The 16,426-nt window shown below is 45.1% G+C and overlaps 1 protein-coding gene across 1 annotated transcript; it reads right to left on the bottom strand.

The window, feature by feature from the left end:
- Positions 1-323: 323 nt before the first annotated feature.
- FANCF (FA complementation group F) lies at positions 324-2,961 on the bottom strand. Its single transcript, XM_035121854.3, has one exon. The coding sequence runs from the start codon at positions 2,908-2,910 to the stop codon at positions 1,858-1,860; it is 1,053 nt and encodes a 350-aa protein (XP_034977745.2). The 5' UTR covers positions 2,911-2,961; the 3' UTR covers positions 324-1,857.
- Between the last annotated feature and the right edge of the window lie 13,465 nt (positions 2,962-16,426).

The raw sequence follows: 16,426 nt of genomic DNA, 5'->3' as shown, positions 1-16,426 counted from the left end.
GTAGCTTCATGGTAAGAGCATCTGCTTTGCAATCTGAAGGTCCCTGATTCAATCCCCAGCATCTCTAGACACAGCTGGTAAAGTCCCCTACCTGAAACCCTGGAGAGCTGCTACCAGTGCAGACCAGGGCTGCCTAACTGGCCCTTGGAATTCTTCCCAGGTGACACTCCTTATGGGCCCTGCTTTGCTTAGGGATGCTGAATAGATCCAATGTGAAACAGCAGCTATAATGGAACTTTCAAAAAGTAAAGCAACATGCATGTTTACTCACAAGTAAACCCTACTGAGTAATTTGATTAGCCCTCATGAAAGTGTGACTATGATTATAACCTAAGCCTTCTTTTATTTGCAATACACAATAATTATTTGCAATACACAATACGCAATACAGTAGTTTGTTGGTTTAGATACTGAAACAAAATATGGTTTCCCAAGAACAAGAAAGTATTTCTGTGGTGTGCCCAAGAGGGAATGGCAGCCCCAGGCTTCTGCCAGGCTTGTTCTGATAGTGGAAAAAGATATGTCACTATAGGAGTATAAGTCTTACAGCATTTATTTCTAATCTCATTACCTGGATCCAAAAAAGTCAATTTCTGTCTATTCCAAGTTAACACATATGTATTCCTTATATTGGCACAAATACAACAAACCAACAAATCATTAGGCATGGTTCCAAGCATGTGTTACATCACACACACACAAAAACAGTGAAAAAGACTATGGGCCCACATGTGGCTACTCTATGGACCAGGCATCCCCAAACCTCGGCCCCCCAGATGTTTTGGACTACAATTCCCATATTCCCTGACCACTGGTCCTGTTAGCTAGGGATCATGGGAGTTGTAGGACAAAACACCTGGAGGGCCGCAGTTTGGGGGTGCCTGCTATGGACGAAAGAGGAAATCTCTTAAGTGGACCTATCCAATACAATATGTCAAAACAAATCAGTGTTTTGTATTTGTAGAAGACACACTTCACACTACCACAGTATGTTTTACAAGAGGATCTTCACCTATATCACTGTGACAACCAAAATATGAGTCAGCTAAGTCATGAATACTGATTAAGTTGCTGATAACTGACTGGGAAATACAACTATCTCAAGTAAATATTCCTCCCTATGTCTCGCCGAGATCCACAAGCTCAATAGCAGAGCCTACATAGCCATGTCCACAGTGTATCAACATGTAGAGTACTACTTGTGTGAGCTTTTAAAAATGTCTAGCGCTGGGTAATTTTGTAACAATTTGTGATTGCTCCAGAACTCAGGATGCAAATCTTTGTTCTAATCTTTTGGTAGACAGGCAGTCTCACCTACACATTACAGAGATACAGTATACAAAAAGGACAGGAAGCCATGTTGGTCCATTAAGAACATTTCAGTTTGACAAGGACCTAAGTGTCAACACGGTGTTCTGCAGAACTTACGGTAAATGCTTGCATTCTCTTTGGTTCATCCTAATAACGTTTACACATACATAAAACACTAGCACTGCATCCATGTAAGGTGCAACTAGTACTTGTTTTTTAAACCCTTATAGAATAACTTTCTATTTACTCTATAATGAAGGGCTGAAGATGACAAAGCACATGAGGGAGATTCTATGTGATTTAATGCAGTGTTACACTTGGGAGTGAAAACCTAAAACTGAGAATGCATAGGAACACATTCCTGTACATGAAGCTCTGTTTAAATCCTCTGCTGGAAAACAAAACAAAGAAAGAGTTAAGACACTGGGAACCTCGAGGCTTAGAAGTATGCCACTTGATCTTAAGTGAGTAGTACTGAATGGAGAATCAATACAAAGTCATATTTCCTTTAGATACAGTGTTGGATTTTCACTCTAGGTTTTCAAATTATTTGGCTGTCGGGGGAAGGCTTCGCGCGAGGAGTTTTTCCTTCGAAGCAGACGCCTGCACGTCCAGCAGGAGATCAGTCCAAACACTCAGGCCTCGTACTTCAAAGCCCCCATCCTGGGCTTTTAGGTCTCTGAGCTGCGCCAGCACCGCGCTGCGTAGAGGCTCCGGCCCTTGGCAGAGGCAGCCGACACGCTCCCTCACCTCCTGCCAAGGCGCCGCCGCGCCTTCTTCTAGGCCGCCGGTCCCCCACTCCCCGCGCAGCGGGTCGTAACGGAGCCGGCTCCCCCAGGCCGCCAAGAGGCTCAAGTAAGGGGCGCGCAGTTCAGGGTGGCGGCTGCAAAGCGAGGCCGCCCACGAGGCCGGCAGCAGGCGGAAGAAGGCGGCGAGGCGAGGCTGCTGTTGCTGCTGCAGCAGCCAAGGGAGCAGCGCCGCTCTGGCTTCGGCTTCGCCGCCGGGCTCCAACAGCGCCGCCGCCACGGCCCTGTGCAGTGTGGGGCAGCAGGGCAGCTGCTCCAGGAGGGCGCCCTCCTCGCCGCCGCCCTCCTCCCGCAGCCGCTCCAACAGCAGCTGCCCCTGGGCTCTGACCGGAGGGGCCTCGTGAGGAGAAGGCGGCGCCGAAGGGAGGAGGAGGAGCTGGGCGGCCGCCTTTCGCCTCGCCAGGCGGTGGGCGCGGCGCTCCCCATCCCCGTCGTGCAGGAGGGCGCGCAGGAGGGCGCGGCAGGCGTCGTAGGGCAGCGCGCGGTTCTCCAGAAGCGCCAGGCCCAGCAGCTCCGGGCAGCGCTTCAAGTGGCCGAGGCCGAGCGGCACTCCCCGGCTGCGCAGGCGCCGCTCCACAGAGGCCCGGAGGCCGCGCTCGGGCGGGAGGCGGGCGTGCAGCCCCTGGAAGAAGCGGCCCCAGCTCAGGGCCCGGCGCACGGCCGCCGCGTCCCAGTCTCGCACCAGGCCCGAGCGCGACGCCGCCAAGAGGCTGGGCAACAGCTCGGTTTGAGAGAGGAGTGTCTCCATGGCGACGGGCCCAGCAGGGGAAACAGCAGCTTCTCTTGCCTCCATTCCTTGGCGCCGCTGATTTGAACGGTGGAGAGGCCCGCCTTCACTTTCGTGGGGCTAGCCAATCAGAAGGCAGATCTTGCCTGGATTACTATTGGGCGTTGGAAACAGGCAGGCTGAAAGAACAGGGTTGCCACGCCTCTTTTTCCGCGCTGTAACTTTTGATCACAGGACAATTCCGTCTTATATTTTTTTTTTTGCCGACCTGCGAAGGTGGCGGAGACCAGATGTCGCAGGGAGGCACAAAGCTAGAGGATGTAGTGCAAGAGATGGATTGAGCCTTGTTCCAATAAATGTCCTCCGTACCTACAGAATCCATGTAGAAGGATCTGCTGTCTGAGCCCCATTTAAACTACCGTTGAGTTTCGGCTTGTTTACCTGGCTCAGAAAACAGGGGGAACAGTCGCTGCATCCCCGAATAGTGCACTTGAAAAAATAATTCCAAAATGCAGAGGGGGAAAAAGCTACTGACTGTGGGCATCCTGCTGTTAGATTTTAATAATAATAATAATAATAATAATAATAATAATAATAATAATAATAATAATAATAATAGGGATCAAAGAGCCACTCGTTCAGATTAGCCCTTACATTATTCACCAGCAAGCCTTACTGATGATCCTCTGAACAACTTTGTGTGTGGCACATATTCAATGTCAACCTTTCACAAAGTTCACCCCCTCCACCTTCCCTTAAAAATGCCAGGTCAGTGGTATATACTCTGTTTATCATGTTTGCTCTATGTATCCACATCTTTATTGAGATGGACAGCAGTGGTGTAGCATCATTTTATGTGGCTTACAACATGAAGATTTACATACAGTAGTTACAATAGTAGTCATGAACAATAAATATAATAATAATAATAATAATTTATTTATACCCCGCCCATCTGGCTGGGTTTCCCCAGCCACTCTGGGCGGCTTCCAACAGAAAAATAAAACACAGTAATCTATTAAACATTAAAAGCCTCCCTAAACAGGGCTGCCTTCAGATGTCTTCGAAAAGTCTGGTAGTTGTTTTCCTCTTTGACATCCGTTGGGAGGGCGTTCCACAGGGCAGGCGCCACCACTGAGAAGGCCCTCTGCCTAGTTCCCTGCAACTTGGCTTCTCGCGACGAGGGTACCGCCAGAAGGCCCTCGGTGCTGGACCTCAGTGTCCAGGCAGAACGATGGGGGTGGAGACGCTCCATCAGGTATACTGGACCGAGGCCATTTAGGACTTTAAAGGTCAGCACCAACACTTTGAATTGTGCTCGGAAATGCACTGGGAGCCAATGTAGATCTTTCAAGACCGGTGTTATGTGGTCTCGGCGGCCGCTCCCAGTCACCAGTCTAGCTGCCGCATTCTGGATTAGTTGTAGTTTCCGAGTCACTTTCAAAGGTAGCCCCACGTAGAGCACATCGCAGTAGTCCAAGCGGGAGATAACTAGAGCATGCACCATTCTGGCTAGACAGTCCGCAGGCAGGTAGGGTCTCAGCCTGCGTACCAGATGGAGCTGATAGACAGCTGCCCTGGACACAGAATTGACCTGCGCCTCCATGCGTCCAAAATGACTCCCAGGCTGCGCACCTGGTCCTTCAGGGGCACAGTTACCCCATTCAGAACCAGGGAGTCCTCCACACCTGCCCACCTCCTGTCCCCCACAAACAGTACTTCTGTCTTGTCAGGATTCAAAAAGGGAGCGGTCACCCAGGCACTCACAGGCAGCAGCCATGTCCCAGGCCTCTCTGCAGGCTTTGAGCTGTGTTGGTGGGTGCAGGCCCCGCCCTCTAGGCCAGGTGGAATTGGCAGGACAAGGGAGCGGTCCCCCAGGCGCTCACAGGCAGAGTGGCCACATTAAAAAGTACACAACAAAATTGAACAGAGTGTTGGTGCAAGTTGCAACCCAAGAAGATCTGGAGGGCCATAGGTTCCCTATCCCTGTGGCAGTGAAACAATTGGGCATTTTACCTCTTTAAATTTAGTATGAGATGCACCTATTAAAGTGCAACTGAAACCCAGTTTAAATGGTACTGCATCAAGTGGAAGTTGTAGCCCAAAAGATTTGGAGGGTCCTGGTGACTCTGAAGGCTGCTCTAAACATTTGTTAGCCAATGCTTCAAACTGACTAGATCATTTTTGACCTATTACAGTCTCTGAAATGAACCCACTCCTGATTTCAATTATGAAAAATCTCTCCCCCCCTGCGGTTCCCTGCAGTTTCATTGTTGATTCCGACCTTCCTTTCAAAACACACATACAGTAGAGAATATTCAAGTGTAAACAACAAACTACATGTGTACTTCTGTGTTGAATGACATCTCTGGTCACAGTTTCATCACCCCTGATGTACAGAATCCTCTGCAAGAAATTTGAAAAGGGGATCCTGTCCCTTTTCTCATAACTTCTGGTTTAATATGAGAAAACCCAGCCATTTAAAATGTTTGTGCTGCCTTCACAACTACTTGAATGCCTGCCAAATGTGTGAAATTTGATCAATAAAGGAGAAAGTACTCTTTTGTTAGATAATGTGTGTCCCTCAAGGGAGTCATTGGATTAGAGGCCTCAAAAAACCAATTCCAAGCTATAAAAAGGAAACACTCCAGTATTCCAGTGAACTATAACAGCGGAAGACTGCTGTGCACAACTTCATAGTTTCATTATTTTGCTTGAGCTCTGCTTTATGTTAAACTCGGGTTTCAAACAAAATATTCACATTATTTTTGGACATATATATGTCTCATCACTTCTGTTCATAAGCCAACAGAATCCACCCAGAATTTAAACTTGTCTGACAGGTTCTTTATAAATGAGTGCAGTGGCATGGAAACTGTGGCTTCTTCCCCCCACAGCCATGGTAATATTTGGAAGCTGAAACCATATGGCTAGGCACATTTTCACTCATTTATTGTTCTCCCAGCCAGGCAACAACTGGGCTGCAAGAGACCCTTGTGATCGGCCCTGCCCACATTTTCTAGTTTTGAAACATTCCAAAGTAACTTAGGCAAAATGATAGGAAAGTGACCTCTGTTCTGCTTTTGATACGTACATATTGTTCCGTTAACAATATGAAGCAGCCCCGACTCAATCTCTCCTCCCCCCATACCAGTACAATATTTGTATTAAGAAAACAAGAAGGAATCACTTCATCTATATACTCTGTTGCTGTGCAGATGGCTGCTTTTTCAGTTTAGGATTGCTTTTGGCATACCCTCTAAGTACTAAACAGAAGAACATGTGTAGATGAGTCTATAATACAGTATTTACTTGGAAGTAGGGTTGTGCACACACTTCCATTTACTCTGGAGGTGCTTTGGGAAGTGATGCAACACACAACAATAGCCACAACCCAAATATATCCTGCCATTTCTTATGGAATACAGTTATTCCCCAAATGATGAGTTATCCCCCAAACCAGCTTCGATCCAAATTGAGAAAAAGAATGCCTAGCTGTGTTTTAAGTTGGCAATGTGCACACAGCCCACGTCCCACGGTGTTCAGTATATTCCAGTGCTGGGCCGGCCCTAAGGCAAGGCTAGGTGGCGCAATGCGCTAGGGCGCTGGGCCGTCAGGGGGCGCCACGCTGTGCCCACCAGACAGCCTTTCCCTGCACGCCGGCTCAAGTTGTGGTGCCCTGCCAGCAGTGCCACCCTCGCCCGCCACCCTCGCCCGCCTCTTCTCGGGCTGCGGGCGCTGTTGTGGGGAAGCCGGCCACAAGCCTCCCATCAGCGCAGCAGCCAGGGCTCCCTGGACGGCAGTGCTGTGCAGTCGTTTCGGCAGAGCAGGTGGAGGCGGAGCACAGCTGGCAGTGTCCCTGTCCGTCAGGCCGCCCCGTTCCAGTGCCATTTAGTATACACAACATAAGGCATGCTTCAGAGTCAGTGATCACTTTTGAAAAGCTTGGCTTTTTTCAGCAGATTTGAAATGAGGAAAAGTAAACAAGTGTGTTCTGATCCATCAGCCAAACATTAATTTATTCAGAATGGTCTTGAAACAAAATTGTAGATTAGAGGCTTGGAGTGGAGTTCTTAACTCCTTTTTTATGTGTGAGACTAAAGGCTTTTTCCTACACAGGAGAGGCTTAACTTGGTATTAAAGTGATATTTTTACACTAGAAAGTGTGACATTTTTACATGTATAAAACTCAGTGCAGGGCAACTGCAACTTCAGCAGAAAGCTGATTGCTTGGTTATTGCCAGAAAATTTTGGGGAAGATAGTTTGAAATTCATTCATTGGCAACTAATGGCTGGACAATCTCCTCCACTTCCCACTCCAATGGGCAATTTACAGATAGTTTGAATCTGGAAGTGAAGGACAGCAGAGTTTAGAGCTATGTATTTAACTTGCCCTGGTTATTCCTGGTTGGTCTATGGGGGTCCAAACTGTTGGTTTGGAAATCTAATGTATGATCAGGGTTTAGCTGGTTTTGGTGCCAGCTAAAAGTGTCTGCTTGCTTCCACTGGTGTATTCGTGCATAAAATGCACATTGCAAAGATACCACAAGTGACCACGTTCTTTCTTATGAAGGAAGCTCAATGCTGCAGCACTACTCCTAGACTTCTTACCAGCCTGGGGGAGATGGGAGCATCTGGAGATTCTTATGGCACAAGCTACTTGGATTTTCGTCTGTGTCTGCTTACCTTTTGAGTTTCTTTCAGGCGAAATGTCCTGATACTTCACAGCTACCTTGATAGAATCTGTAGTTATGTGTATGTGCTTATGCGCTCTCACACACCCCACCCACAGACACAAAGAGACAGGGTTTTTTTTTTATTAATATGAAATAAGTTTCTAAGTGTCTGTTGTTTCCATTTTCATTTCTCCAAAGCTTTTTATGTGCATTCTTCCAGCACATTTCTCATTATTCTCTCAGTCTTTCCTCTGCTGGATAGCTAAGCTTTCCAGACATATAACCTGAAATGTCCTGGGAGAATTTACATAAAAACAATAAAGCCAAGGAAATGGAAACCACAGAATATATACATCAGTTTTTCAGCCTTTGCTATGGAGCACATTGGTTCTTGTTTGCTGGGGAATTCAACTTTCCATATTAACATCCATTCACTATGGGGCAAATGTACAGAGCAAGGGATGGTTGAAATCATTTGAGTTGGCGTGTGTTTCATGACTTAAGTGAATACTCTGAATTTGGTGGCAGGGCTTGTATGTTAATCTCATTAACCATAAAAAGAGTATTATGTGCACAAATCCTCACACATCAAGAAGACTGCTCTGTACAAAATCATCCAAATGGTAGGATCAAGCTAATGCACAATCTGAAAAACAAAACAAAACAAAATTATCTGTTCAAGGAAAGCTGAAAGGTACCTGCAAAATCTAATGGTGTATTTGATCATTCTAAACCTGAAAGTTTTGGAAACAGAATAGACTGTGTGAACCAATACAGTATAGCAATACAGATACTGGGATTGGCATAGGCATAGAGACTCTTAGCCAAAATTGCATGGGAGGGCAGTGATTGGGTCTGCCCCTGTCATGTCTAGAGCTGGGGGCTGGGGTGTCGTTTAAAATACAGCCGTACCTTGGTTTTCAAACAGAATGAATTCCGGAAGTCCGTTTGACTTCCAAAACGTTCAGAAACCAAGGCACGGCTTTCGATTGGCTGCAGGAGTGTCCTGCAGCCAATCGGAAGTCGTGGAAGCAGCGCTGGACGTTTGGCTTCCAAGGCAAAGTTTGCAAACTGGAGCATTTCCTTCCGAGTTTGTGACGTTCGAGTTCCAAGTTGTTCGTGAACTAAGCTGTTCGAAAACCAAAGTATGACTGTACTTTCAACTTACATGGGGGTTATGTTCCAGGGATAGTGCATAAAGCCAAAATTGTGTACAGTATAGTCAAAACAACCCTCCAAATGCCTTCTCAAGGCCACTGAAGACTTTCCCTGCACCTCTGAGCACTCTCCAAAGGTGAGCTCAATGGCAGGTAGGATTGTTGACTGTAATGTAATGTGCACTTTGCGGTTTAGGTCCTCCTGTCATAGCAAGGGGCAGTTCATTAATTTGCTTCTTTGCAGATATGTGAAGCAGAAGTACAGTATTTGTCCATAGCGAACCAGACAACCAGATTTCTTTATTCATTACCATAAAAACATAGTGGTTATGTTTGTAATACAGCAAACACCAAGTGTTTTGGACCTCTCCACAATTCTTTTCTTGAAGTACTCAAATGACCAAATAAGTACAATCATTCCATGTTGCTGTTATTGTTTAGTCATCTTAGTCGTGTTTGACTCTCTGTGACCCCATGAACCAGAGCATCCCTTGGAAACTCTCACTTTCTTCTCAAAGCTTCTCCTTTTTTATGTCCATGGAGTTTTCTTGGCAAAATACTGGAGTGGTTTGCCAGTTCCTTCTCCAGGTGGAGCACATTTAGTCTAAAATCTCGGCTATGACCTGTCTGTCTTGGGTGACCCTGCACGGCATAGCTCATAGCTTCTTGGAGTTATTCAAGCTCCTTCGCCATGACAAGGCAGTGATCCATGAAGGGGTATTCCATGTACTATGATGCAACAGATCAGAGCTGATATTAAAAACTGCAACAACTTCACCTGCAAACTGAAGCAGAATAGCTCATGAAAGTAATGCCGCTTGATTCTGCTGAATTTAAAAACTGATCCTAAATCTTAGCATTCCAGAAAAAAAATGTATGCTCGGACTTGAAGCCTGGAGAAATTGGCATTAAATTGGGTTTTAATAGGAAAAAGTGTGTGTGACACTAGTCATTTTCTTTCTGCCTTTACAGTAAGCAATACTGGAGATGATCCAGAAACGTTCCCTTTTCAAATATTTCTCCTTCCCAAGACACCCAATTCTAACCCTTACCATTTTTAAAATAGTACTTTTACTACTGAAGGAAGCCCACATGGGGTTCTCAGGTAGCTGCCCATCCAGGCATTGAACAGACCAAGCCCTGCTTAGCCTCAGCAATGTGACAGCTTCATATACCCCCAAGACTCAGGCCATGTTCTGGAACCTAGCCAAGAAAGTAAAAAAGCTACGCACAGAGACTTGATAAGCAGTTAACGGTCCCACTGATTTCAATGGGAACTATTTACTGGGGAGCATATCCCATTCAATACGCTAGGGCTTTCTTCTGCTGAGCACCGGAGGGCTGCCACTCACCACCTGGCCTAGGGCAGGGCCTGACAAGCTCCACAAAGGACTGCTGCCGCTGCTGCTGAGCAGAGAGAGCTCTGTTTTTGTTTTTGTTTTTAAATTGCTGTTATTTTTTTACCTATGTCATTTTAAACTGTGATATTAATGCTGCATTCTTAGTTTTAGATTTTGATTTATGTGGAAATTGTTTTCCATTTGGTTGTGCATTTTTTGATGTGGTTTATTTATTGATTATGACTTTTGTAATTATGTAAATCTTGTCATGTTGTAAGCTGCTTTGAGCATTGTTTTTATGGTAACTGTGGAAAGGCGGCATACAAATAAAATGATGATGATGATAATGATGATGATGATGATGATGATGATGATGATGATGATGAAGGGTTTGGATTTGATATCCCGCTTTATCACTACCCTAAGGAGTCTCAAAGCGGCTAACAATCTCCTTTCCCTTCCTCTCCCACAACAAACACTCTGTGAGGTGAGTGAGGCTGAGAGACTTCAGAGAAGAGTGACTAGTCCAAGGTCACCCAGCAGCTGCATGTGGAGGAGCAGGGAAGCGAACCCGGTTCACCGAATTACGAATCTACTGCTCTTAACCACTACAGCACACTAGCTCTCTGATGACGATGATGAATGGTCATGCATAGAATTGCACTGCTACCGTGCTTGAAAATGTTCAATGGTGTGTCTGTTTTCTTACATTTACACCCTGCCTTGCTTGTGTCTTAGAACTCAAAAAGGCATACTTCTGCTTCCCAGGTAATCACCTGCTTAGCTTTAGCAAGATGGTAGCTTCATGTGCCTGTAGACCTTTTCCTCTCTTTTTTTTGTATCACAGATTTGAAGACCCTATGTCTGAATTCTCAATAACTTAAAAGCAAGTAATAGTTTCAGTTAAAGGATTTTTAATGCGAGAGCATGGTTTCTCACTCTCAAATCTGCCTATCACATTCAAGAGTTAAATGAGTAGCTTGCTTTCTGTTTGTCTTCATTATTGGCTTCTTTGGACATCTGCTTTTAGAGCTGGCTTGAAATTTGAACCTGCTATATTCAGCAGCATGTGTTATTAATGTACATTGGGTAAGCAGCATGCCCATTGTTTGTAAATCAGAATATGATTAAGAGCAATAAGCAGCAAAATCTCAGCCAACAGCAAATTAGGAAAACGTGCTTGAAGTGCAGGTCCTAAATGCATAGAAAAACAATCTTGTTTACCAGAAAGAAAAGAGAGAGAAACCGAAGATGCTTTGCAGTCATCTTCAATAACAGCTGTGCAACATCATTGAAATGTCTCAGGGCCAGATCATTCTGCTGCTGCTGCTGAGTGCTATCTGTTCAGTATTTGTAATAGTACATCTAAATGATCAGAAATTTTGGTCCAGTCCTTCCAGGTCTGTGCGTGTTTCCATGTAAAAATGAGAAAAAAAATACACACACATGGAAATGGAAAGCTCACGTATCAAAGAGATGACAGTACTGAGGTGCTACCTTTCCACATTCAGATTTTCCCACTTGGGGTATTTTGATATGAAGAGTATTTGAATATGCAATTATGCACATGTTTCAAGTGGCATAATCCCAGGAGGACTGTTTGAAAAAGCTTTCAAATCTTGTGAGATGGTATCGAATGGACTTCTTGTCAGAACCCCAATATTGATTTGGCTACTTTCAGAGAGGTACAAATGTGTTGGTCAATAACTTAATTCAAAATGAGGACTGGCATTCCCAGGGAGAATTTCCTGATCCCTAGTTTTATCGTGAAGCAGAGCTCACCAGATGAATTGGGCTCATCTATTCAGTGATGTTGCAGCACACTGAATGCCAGTCCTCTGCTTCCTTGGAGGTTTTAAAGCGGAATTTGGATGGTCATCTGTTATGGATGCTTTAGCTGAGATTCCTGCACTGCAGGGGGTTGGACTAGATGACCATTGGGTCCCTTCCTACTCTAAGATTCTATGATCACTCAAGTGGGTGAAAGGTGGGGAAGCTTTGATGGCCCCAAGTTGTGATGAGAGTTCAGCTTCTCAATACATTGGGGGTAGTGAATTCACGCTGAAAGTAATATATACACCTGCTGAGTTTCCTCTTATTTGGGATAAGGGAGATGTGATTGCTCAGTCCATATAGACGAAGCAAGGACCTAGTGGGTCTTGATGTTGCAAATGCATCTCAGAGGTGCATTGGTGGAGTCATATTTGGTCGTAGATATGAAACTTGACCTGCCCTTTTTCAAGGGTTGGAATTTCTCTTTGAGACTACAGATGGCTGGACTTGCCACCAAAGTCTTCAGCAGAGGCTCAGGACCGAAGGAAGGTGGACCTGCCAGCACTCTTTAGGCTCTGCAATGTTTAAATGGGCGATGACTTCATCTGGTAATGGAAATGGGATCCATACTTGGAATGGGGTCAAAAAGTTGGCTCACACACGTGAAAGGCTAAAAAACAAAAGGAAACAATCTAAAATTAGAACCTGATGCTATCTCCTATTGAAATTAATACCTTTTTTTCCACCAACTTCATTAGAAGCAGATTTGTCATTTTAAAAAATACTTTAGAATACTGCAAATACAAGGTCAATTTCACACAAGAGCTAGCAGACATTTGGAACACGTTACCGGGGAAGGAAACTGAAACAAAAATATTAATGAGTTTATGAGAAACTTAGATTTGTATCCTGCAAGGAAGAGACTGTATAGTAACATAAAAAGCAGAAATGTGGGATTATAGATAAAGGAAGTGCAGATGGGCAAGCTGACTGGGCTTTACTTTGCTTTCTACGAGTCTTTAAAAATTGCATTCTTCTAGAATGGTAATGTTTTCAGGCTTTCTTTTCTTTGTATCCTTTCTTGTGTGCTTTTAAAGGAGTACTGTAGTTTATTGCTTTTTTTAAGAAAAGCAGTTGCTCTGAGTCTTAGATAATGCAACAATATGATTGTGAAACAGAATCACTCTTAGTGTTTATGTGCAGCATATTTCAAGTTTTCGAAGCACTTCATATACATCATGCCAGTAATCCAAAGAACGCTAGAAGATCGGCCAGGATGCCTGTTCCCATGTTGTGAGGAGAGAACACATGAGAAGGGATTGAAGGTTGGCAAATCAGCTGTCGTTTTTTTAAAAAAGAAAGTGTAGCATAGGCTGTCATAAATCATGTGATCATTTCCCCAGGTGGTTCAAGAGAAATGATTACACTGACTTTATATTAGAAGACAGGTGAGATTCAGTGCTGGCTGGTGTCCCTTGGGACCGGAAGAGTTGAAGACATGGAGACCAACAGTTGGTGGAGCCAGAGCCAATGAAGAGGTTGCAAGAAGGCAGACAGATGGAGGCTGGCTGGGGGCAGATTGAAGTTGCTTGGGCAATGCCCCATTTAACCTAACGGACCAGCCTCCGCTGGTTAGATTATCAGGGATATAAGTTAGAGCCTTCTCAGTGATGGTATCTACCCCCTCAGCCCCCTTCCTAGAAATATCTACCTTAGTCTCTCCCCATGGGTGTCCTCCAGACATTTTGAGCTACAAGTCCCATGTTGCCTGGGGCTGATGGGAGTTGTAGTCCTAAACATCTGAAGGCTCATCTACCTGGACTCTTCCTTGCTGCAGGCCCTTTGTAGCCAACTCCAAGTATTTCTTTTTCCATCTGCTTTTGGCATGAATAATCTTTTCTTCTTTATTCTGTGCTATTTTATGACTGTTCTGCTTTCCGTTTGTATTAAAGTACTGTTTAAATGAATGTCAACATGGTTGTAGGAGTATGGTGCTTTGCTTTTGTTTTTTACTCTGTAATGGGAGCTAATAAAGTACAAATAAATGAAAATAAAACAACGCAATGCCCAGACTCATACTGATTCAACAAATAGATTCTAGGAAAGGGATCAAATGTCAGTCAGATCAGTACAACATCATAAACTATGCAGAGTTACCACTGTTGCAGGTTTGCTATGTGTAAGGGTAAGATATTACGGTATAGGAGCTTTTTCTTGTTTGATTTCCACAACTTTCATTCTAATTATTTTCTCTTCTGTGCATCTCATGCCTTCTTAGAACTTCCATGCATCACTCATAATCAACATCATTTAGAAAAATACAAATACAAGAAAGGAAGGCTTTTATGAATGGGAAGTGGAAAAAGTAATTCATTCAGTTGTAAAACAATAACACAAAAGGGAAAATAGGAGCTGTAGCTAACCCTACATTGTTCTCTTGGATTTATGATGGCACCCTTCCCAATTTTAGTGACGGAGAAGATTTAAATTTTGCATTAATTCAACTATAGGCCAGTTGCTGTGACAGGTGCTTCTTGTCCAGACACCCAGATTGGAGGCTGATGGGCCATAGTACCCGGAATGGTGAACTTGGGGATAGCCCAGATATGAAACACACCATAGCGTGCCCCTTAATCTTGGCCAACCCTACCAATTAACAACCAGCAGATGGACTGCTTGATTTCAGGATACACACCCAATGCCTATGCCAGAACCTGCTGACATCAGTAGTCCATAAAGTTGTGGTAGTCCCAATACCGCTGTCCTGTATCTCATTTTTATTCTATTATACACAGCCCCCTCCCTGCCTATGGCTGCTCTGCACCTGGGCCCACAAGGCATGAATAGCCCTGATCCAAGGACAGTCTTGAGCCTCTTTCCATTCCAATGTCTCAGCTGCTCTTCTGGCTTCCCAGTTGCCTCAGAATATTCATGTAGAAAAGGAGGGTTTTCTTCAAACCTGAGCCTTGCAATCCTACGGGTTTAGACCATTGCCAGTCTAGCACATGGATAACCAAAATGGTGCTGCTCTAGATGTTTTGGACTACAACTTCCATAACCTCTGACTATTGACTACCCTGCCTGGCGCTTTTGGGAGTTGTAGTCCACAATATCAAGGGGGCATCACACATCACATCTCCTTAAATGGGTAAACAAGTCCACTGGCACAAAAGTTCAAGACGGAACTGCTAGACAGAGAAAAGCTGCAATCCAGTGGCACTAGGGAGTACATCCATATTGGTTTTTCTATAGGATATCAGGCACATGGATGAGCACAGCTGACCCCCAAAGTGCAGATGTACAAACTGCTTCAACCTATAGTGGCTCCCCTCCCTCCCTTTTCAAATGAGTGACTGAAATAAGGCAAAACTAGCCACAAATGAGAGGGGACACAGGTGGCGCTATGGGTTAAACCACAGAGCCTAGGGCTTGCCGATCGGCGGTTCGAATCCCTGCGATGGGGTGAGCTCCCGTTGCTCGGTCCCAGCTCCTGCCAACCTAGCAGTTTGAAAGCATGTCAAAGTGCAAGTAGATAAATAGGTACAGCGGGGAGGTAAACGGCGTTTCCGTGTGCTGCTCTGGATCGCCAGAAGCGGCTTTGTCATGCTGGCCACATGACCTGGAAGCTGTATGCCAGCTCCCTCGGCCAATAACGTGAGATGAGCACCACAACCCCAGAGTCGGTCACGACTGGACCTAAGGGTCAGGGGTCCCTTTAACTTTACCTTTAGCCACAAATGAGGCATTCCTGGCCAGCTTCCCATTGGAGAATTGTACTTCTTGTGCTCCCTATTCAATGTACAGTAACAATGTTAATTGGCATTATAACAAACCTCTTTTTATTATCACTGGCTACTAACCCTGAGCTATGCTCTACCCCTACTGTCTGAGGAAGCGTGCTTCTGAATACCAGCTGTTGGAAGCCCCAGGAGGGGAAGAGTGCTATTGCATTCTGGTCCTGTTTGTGAACTTCCTGGTGGATTCTGGTTGGCCACTCCGAGGACAGTGTTCTGCTGTCTGCAGGGTCTCTTAATTCAGGGAAGTATACACTCTTCAATGAAAGAAAAACCTCTGCATTAAAAAACAAAGGACTTGACTTGTAGTGTGGTAGAGGCTAGGTCATGGGACGTGGATGGCGCTGTGGTCTAAACCATTGAGCCTCTTGGGCTTGCCAATCACAAGGTCAGCGATTCGAATACCGGTGATGGGGTGAGCTGCTGTTGCTCAGTCCCAGCTCCTGCCAACCTAGCAGTTCGAAAGCACGCCAAAAAATGCAAGTAGATAAATAGGTACTGCTCCGGCGGGAAGATAAACAGCGTTTCCATGCGCTGCTCTGGTTTCGGTGTTCCGTTGAGCCAGAAGCGGCTTAGTCATGCTGGCCACATGACCCGGAAAAACTGTCTGCGGACAAAACACCAGCTCCCTCGGCCTGTAAAGTGAGATGAGCGCCGCAACCTCAGAGTCATCTATGACTGGACTTAACTGTCAGGGGTCCTTTACCTTTCCCTTTTTTAGAGGCTAGGCCAATGTTTTATCAGTGGCTCTCTAGGACCAACTCAGTAACAATAACCCTCCTATTCTTAAATTTTAAAATGTTGGGGTTGATCATGAGGGACCCTGGAAATGTAAGGCAAGA

Source organism: Zootoca vivipara, chromosome 1 (genome assembly GCF_965207765.1).
Source record: "Zootoca vivipara chromosome 1, rZooViv2.hap1.1, whole genome shotgun sequence".
Lineage (NCBI taxonomy): Eukaryota > Metazoa > Chordata > Lepidosauria > Squamata > Lacertidae > Zootoca > Zootoca vivipara.
This window is presented reverse-complemented; position numbering and strand designations above follow the sequence as displayed.

Excerpts from the sequence above, each read along its gene's own strand:
- FANCF (XM_035121854.3), bottom strand. The coding sequence starts at position 2,910 with ATGGAGGCAAGAGAAGCTGCTGTTTCCCCTGCTGGGCCCGTCGCCATG.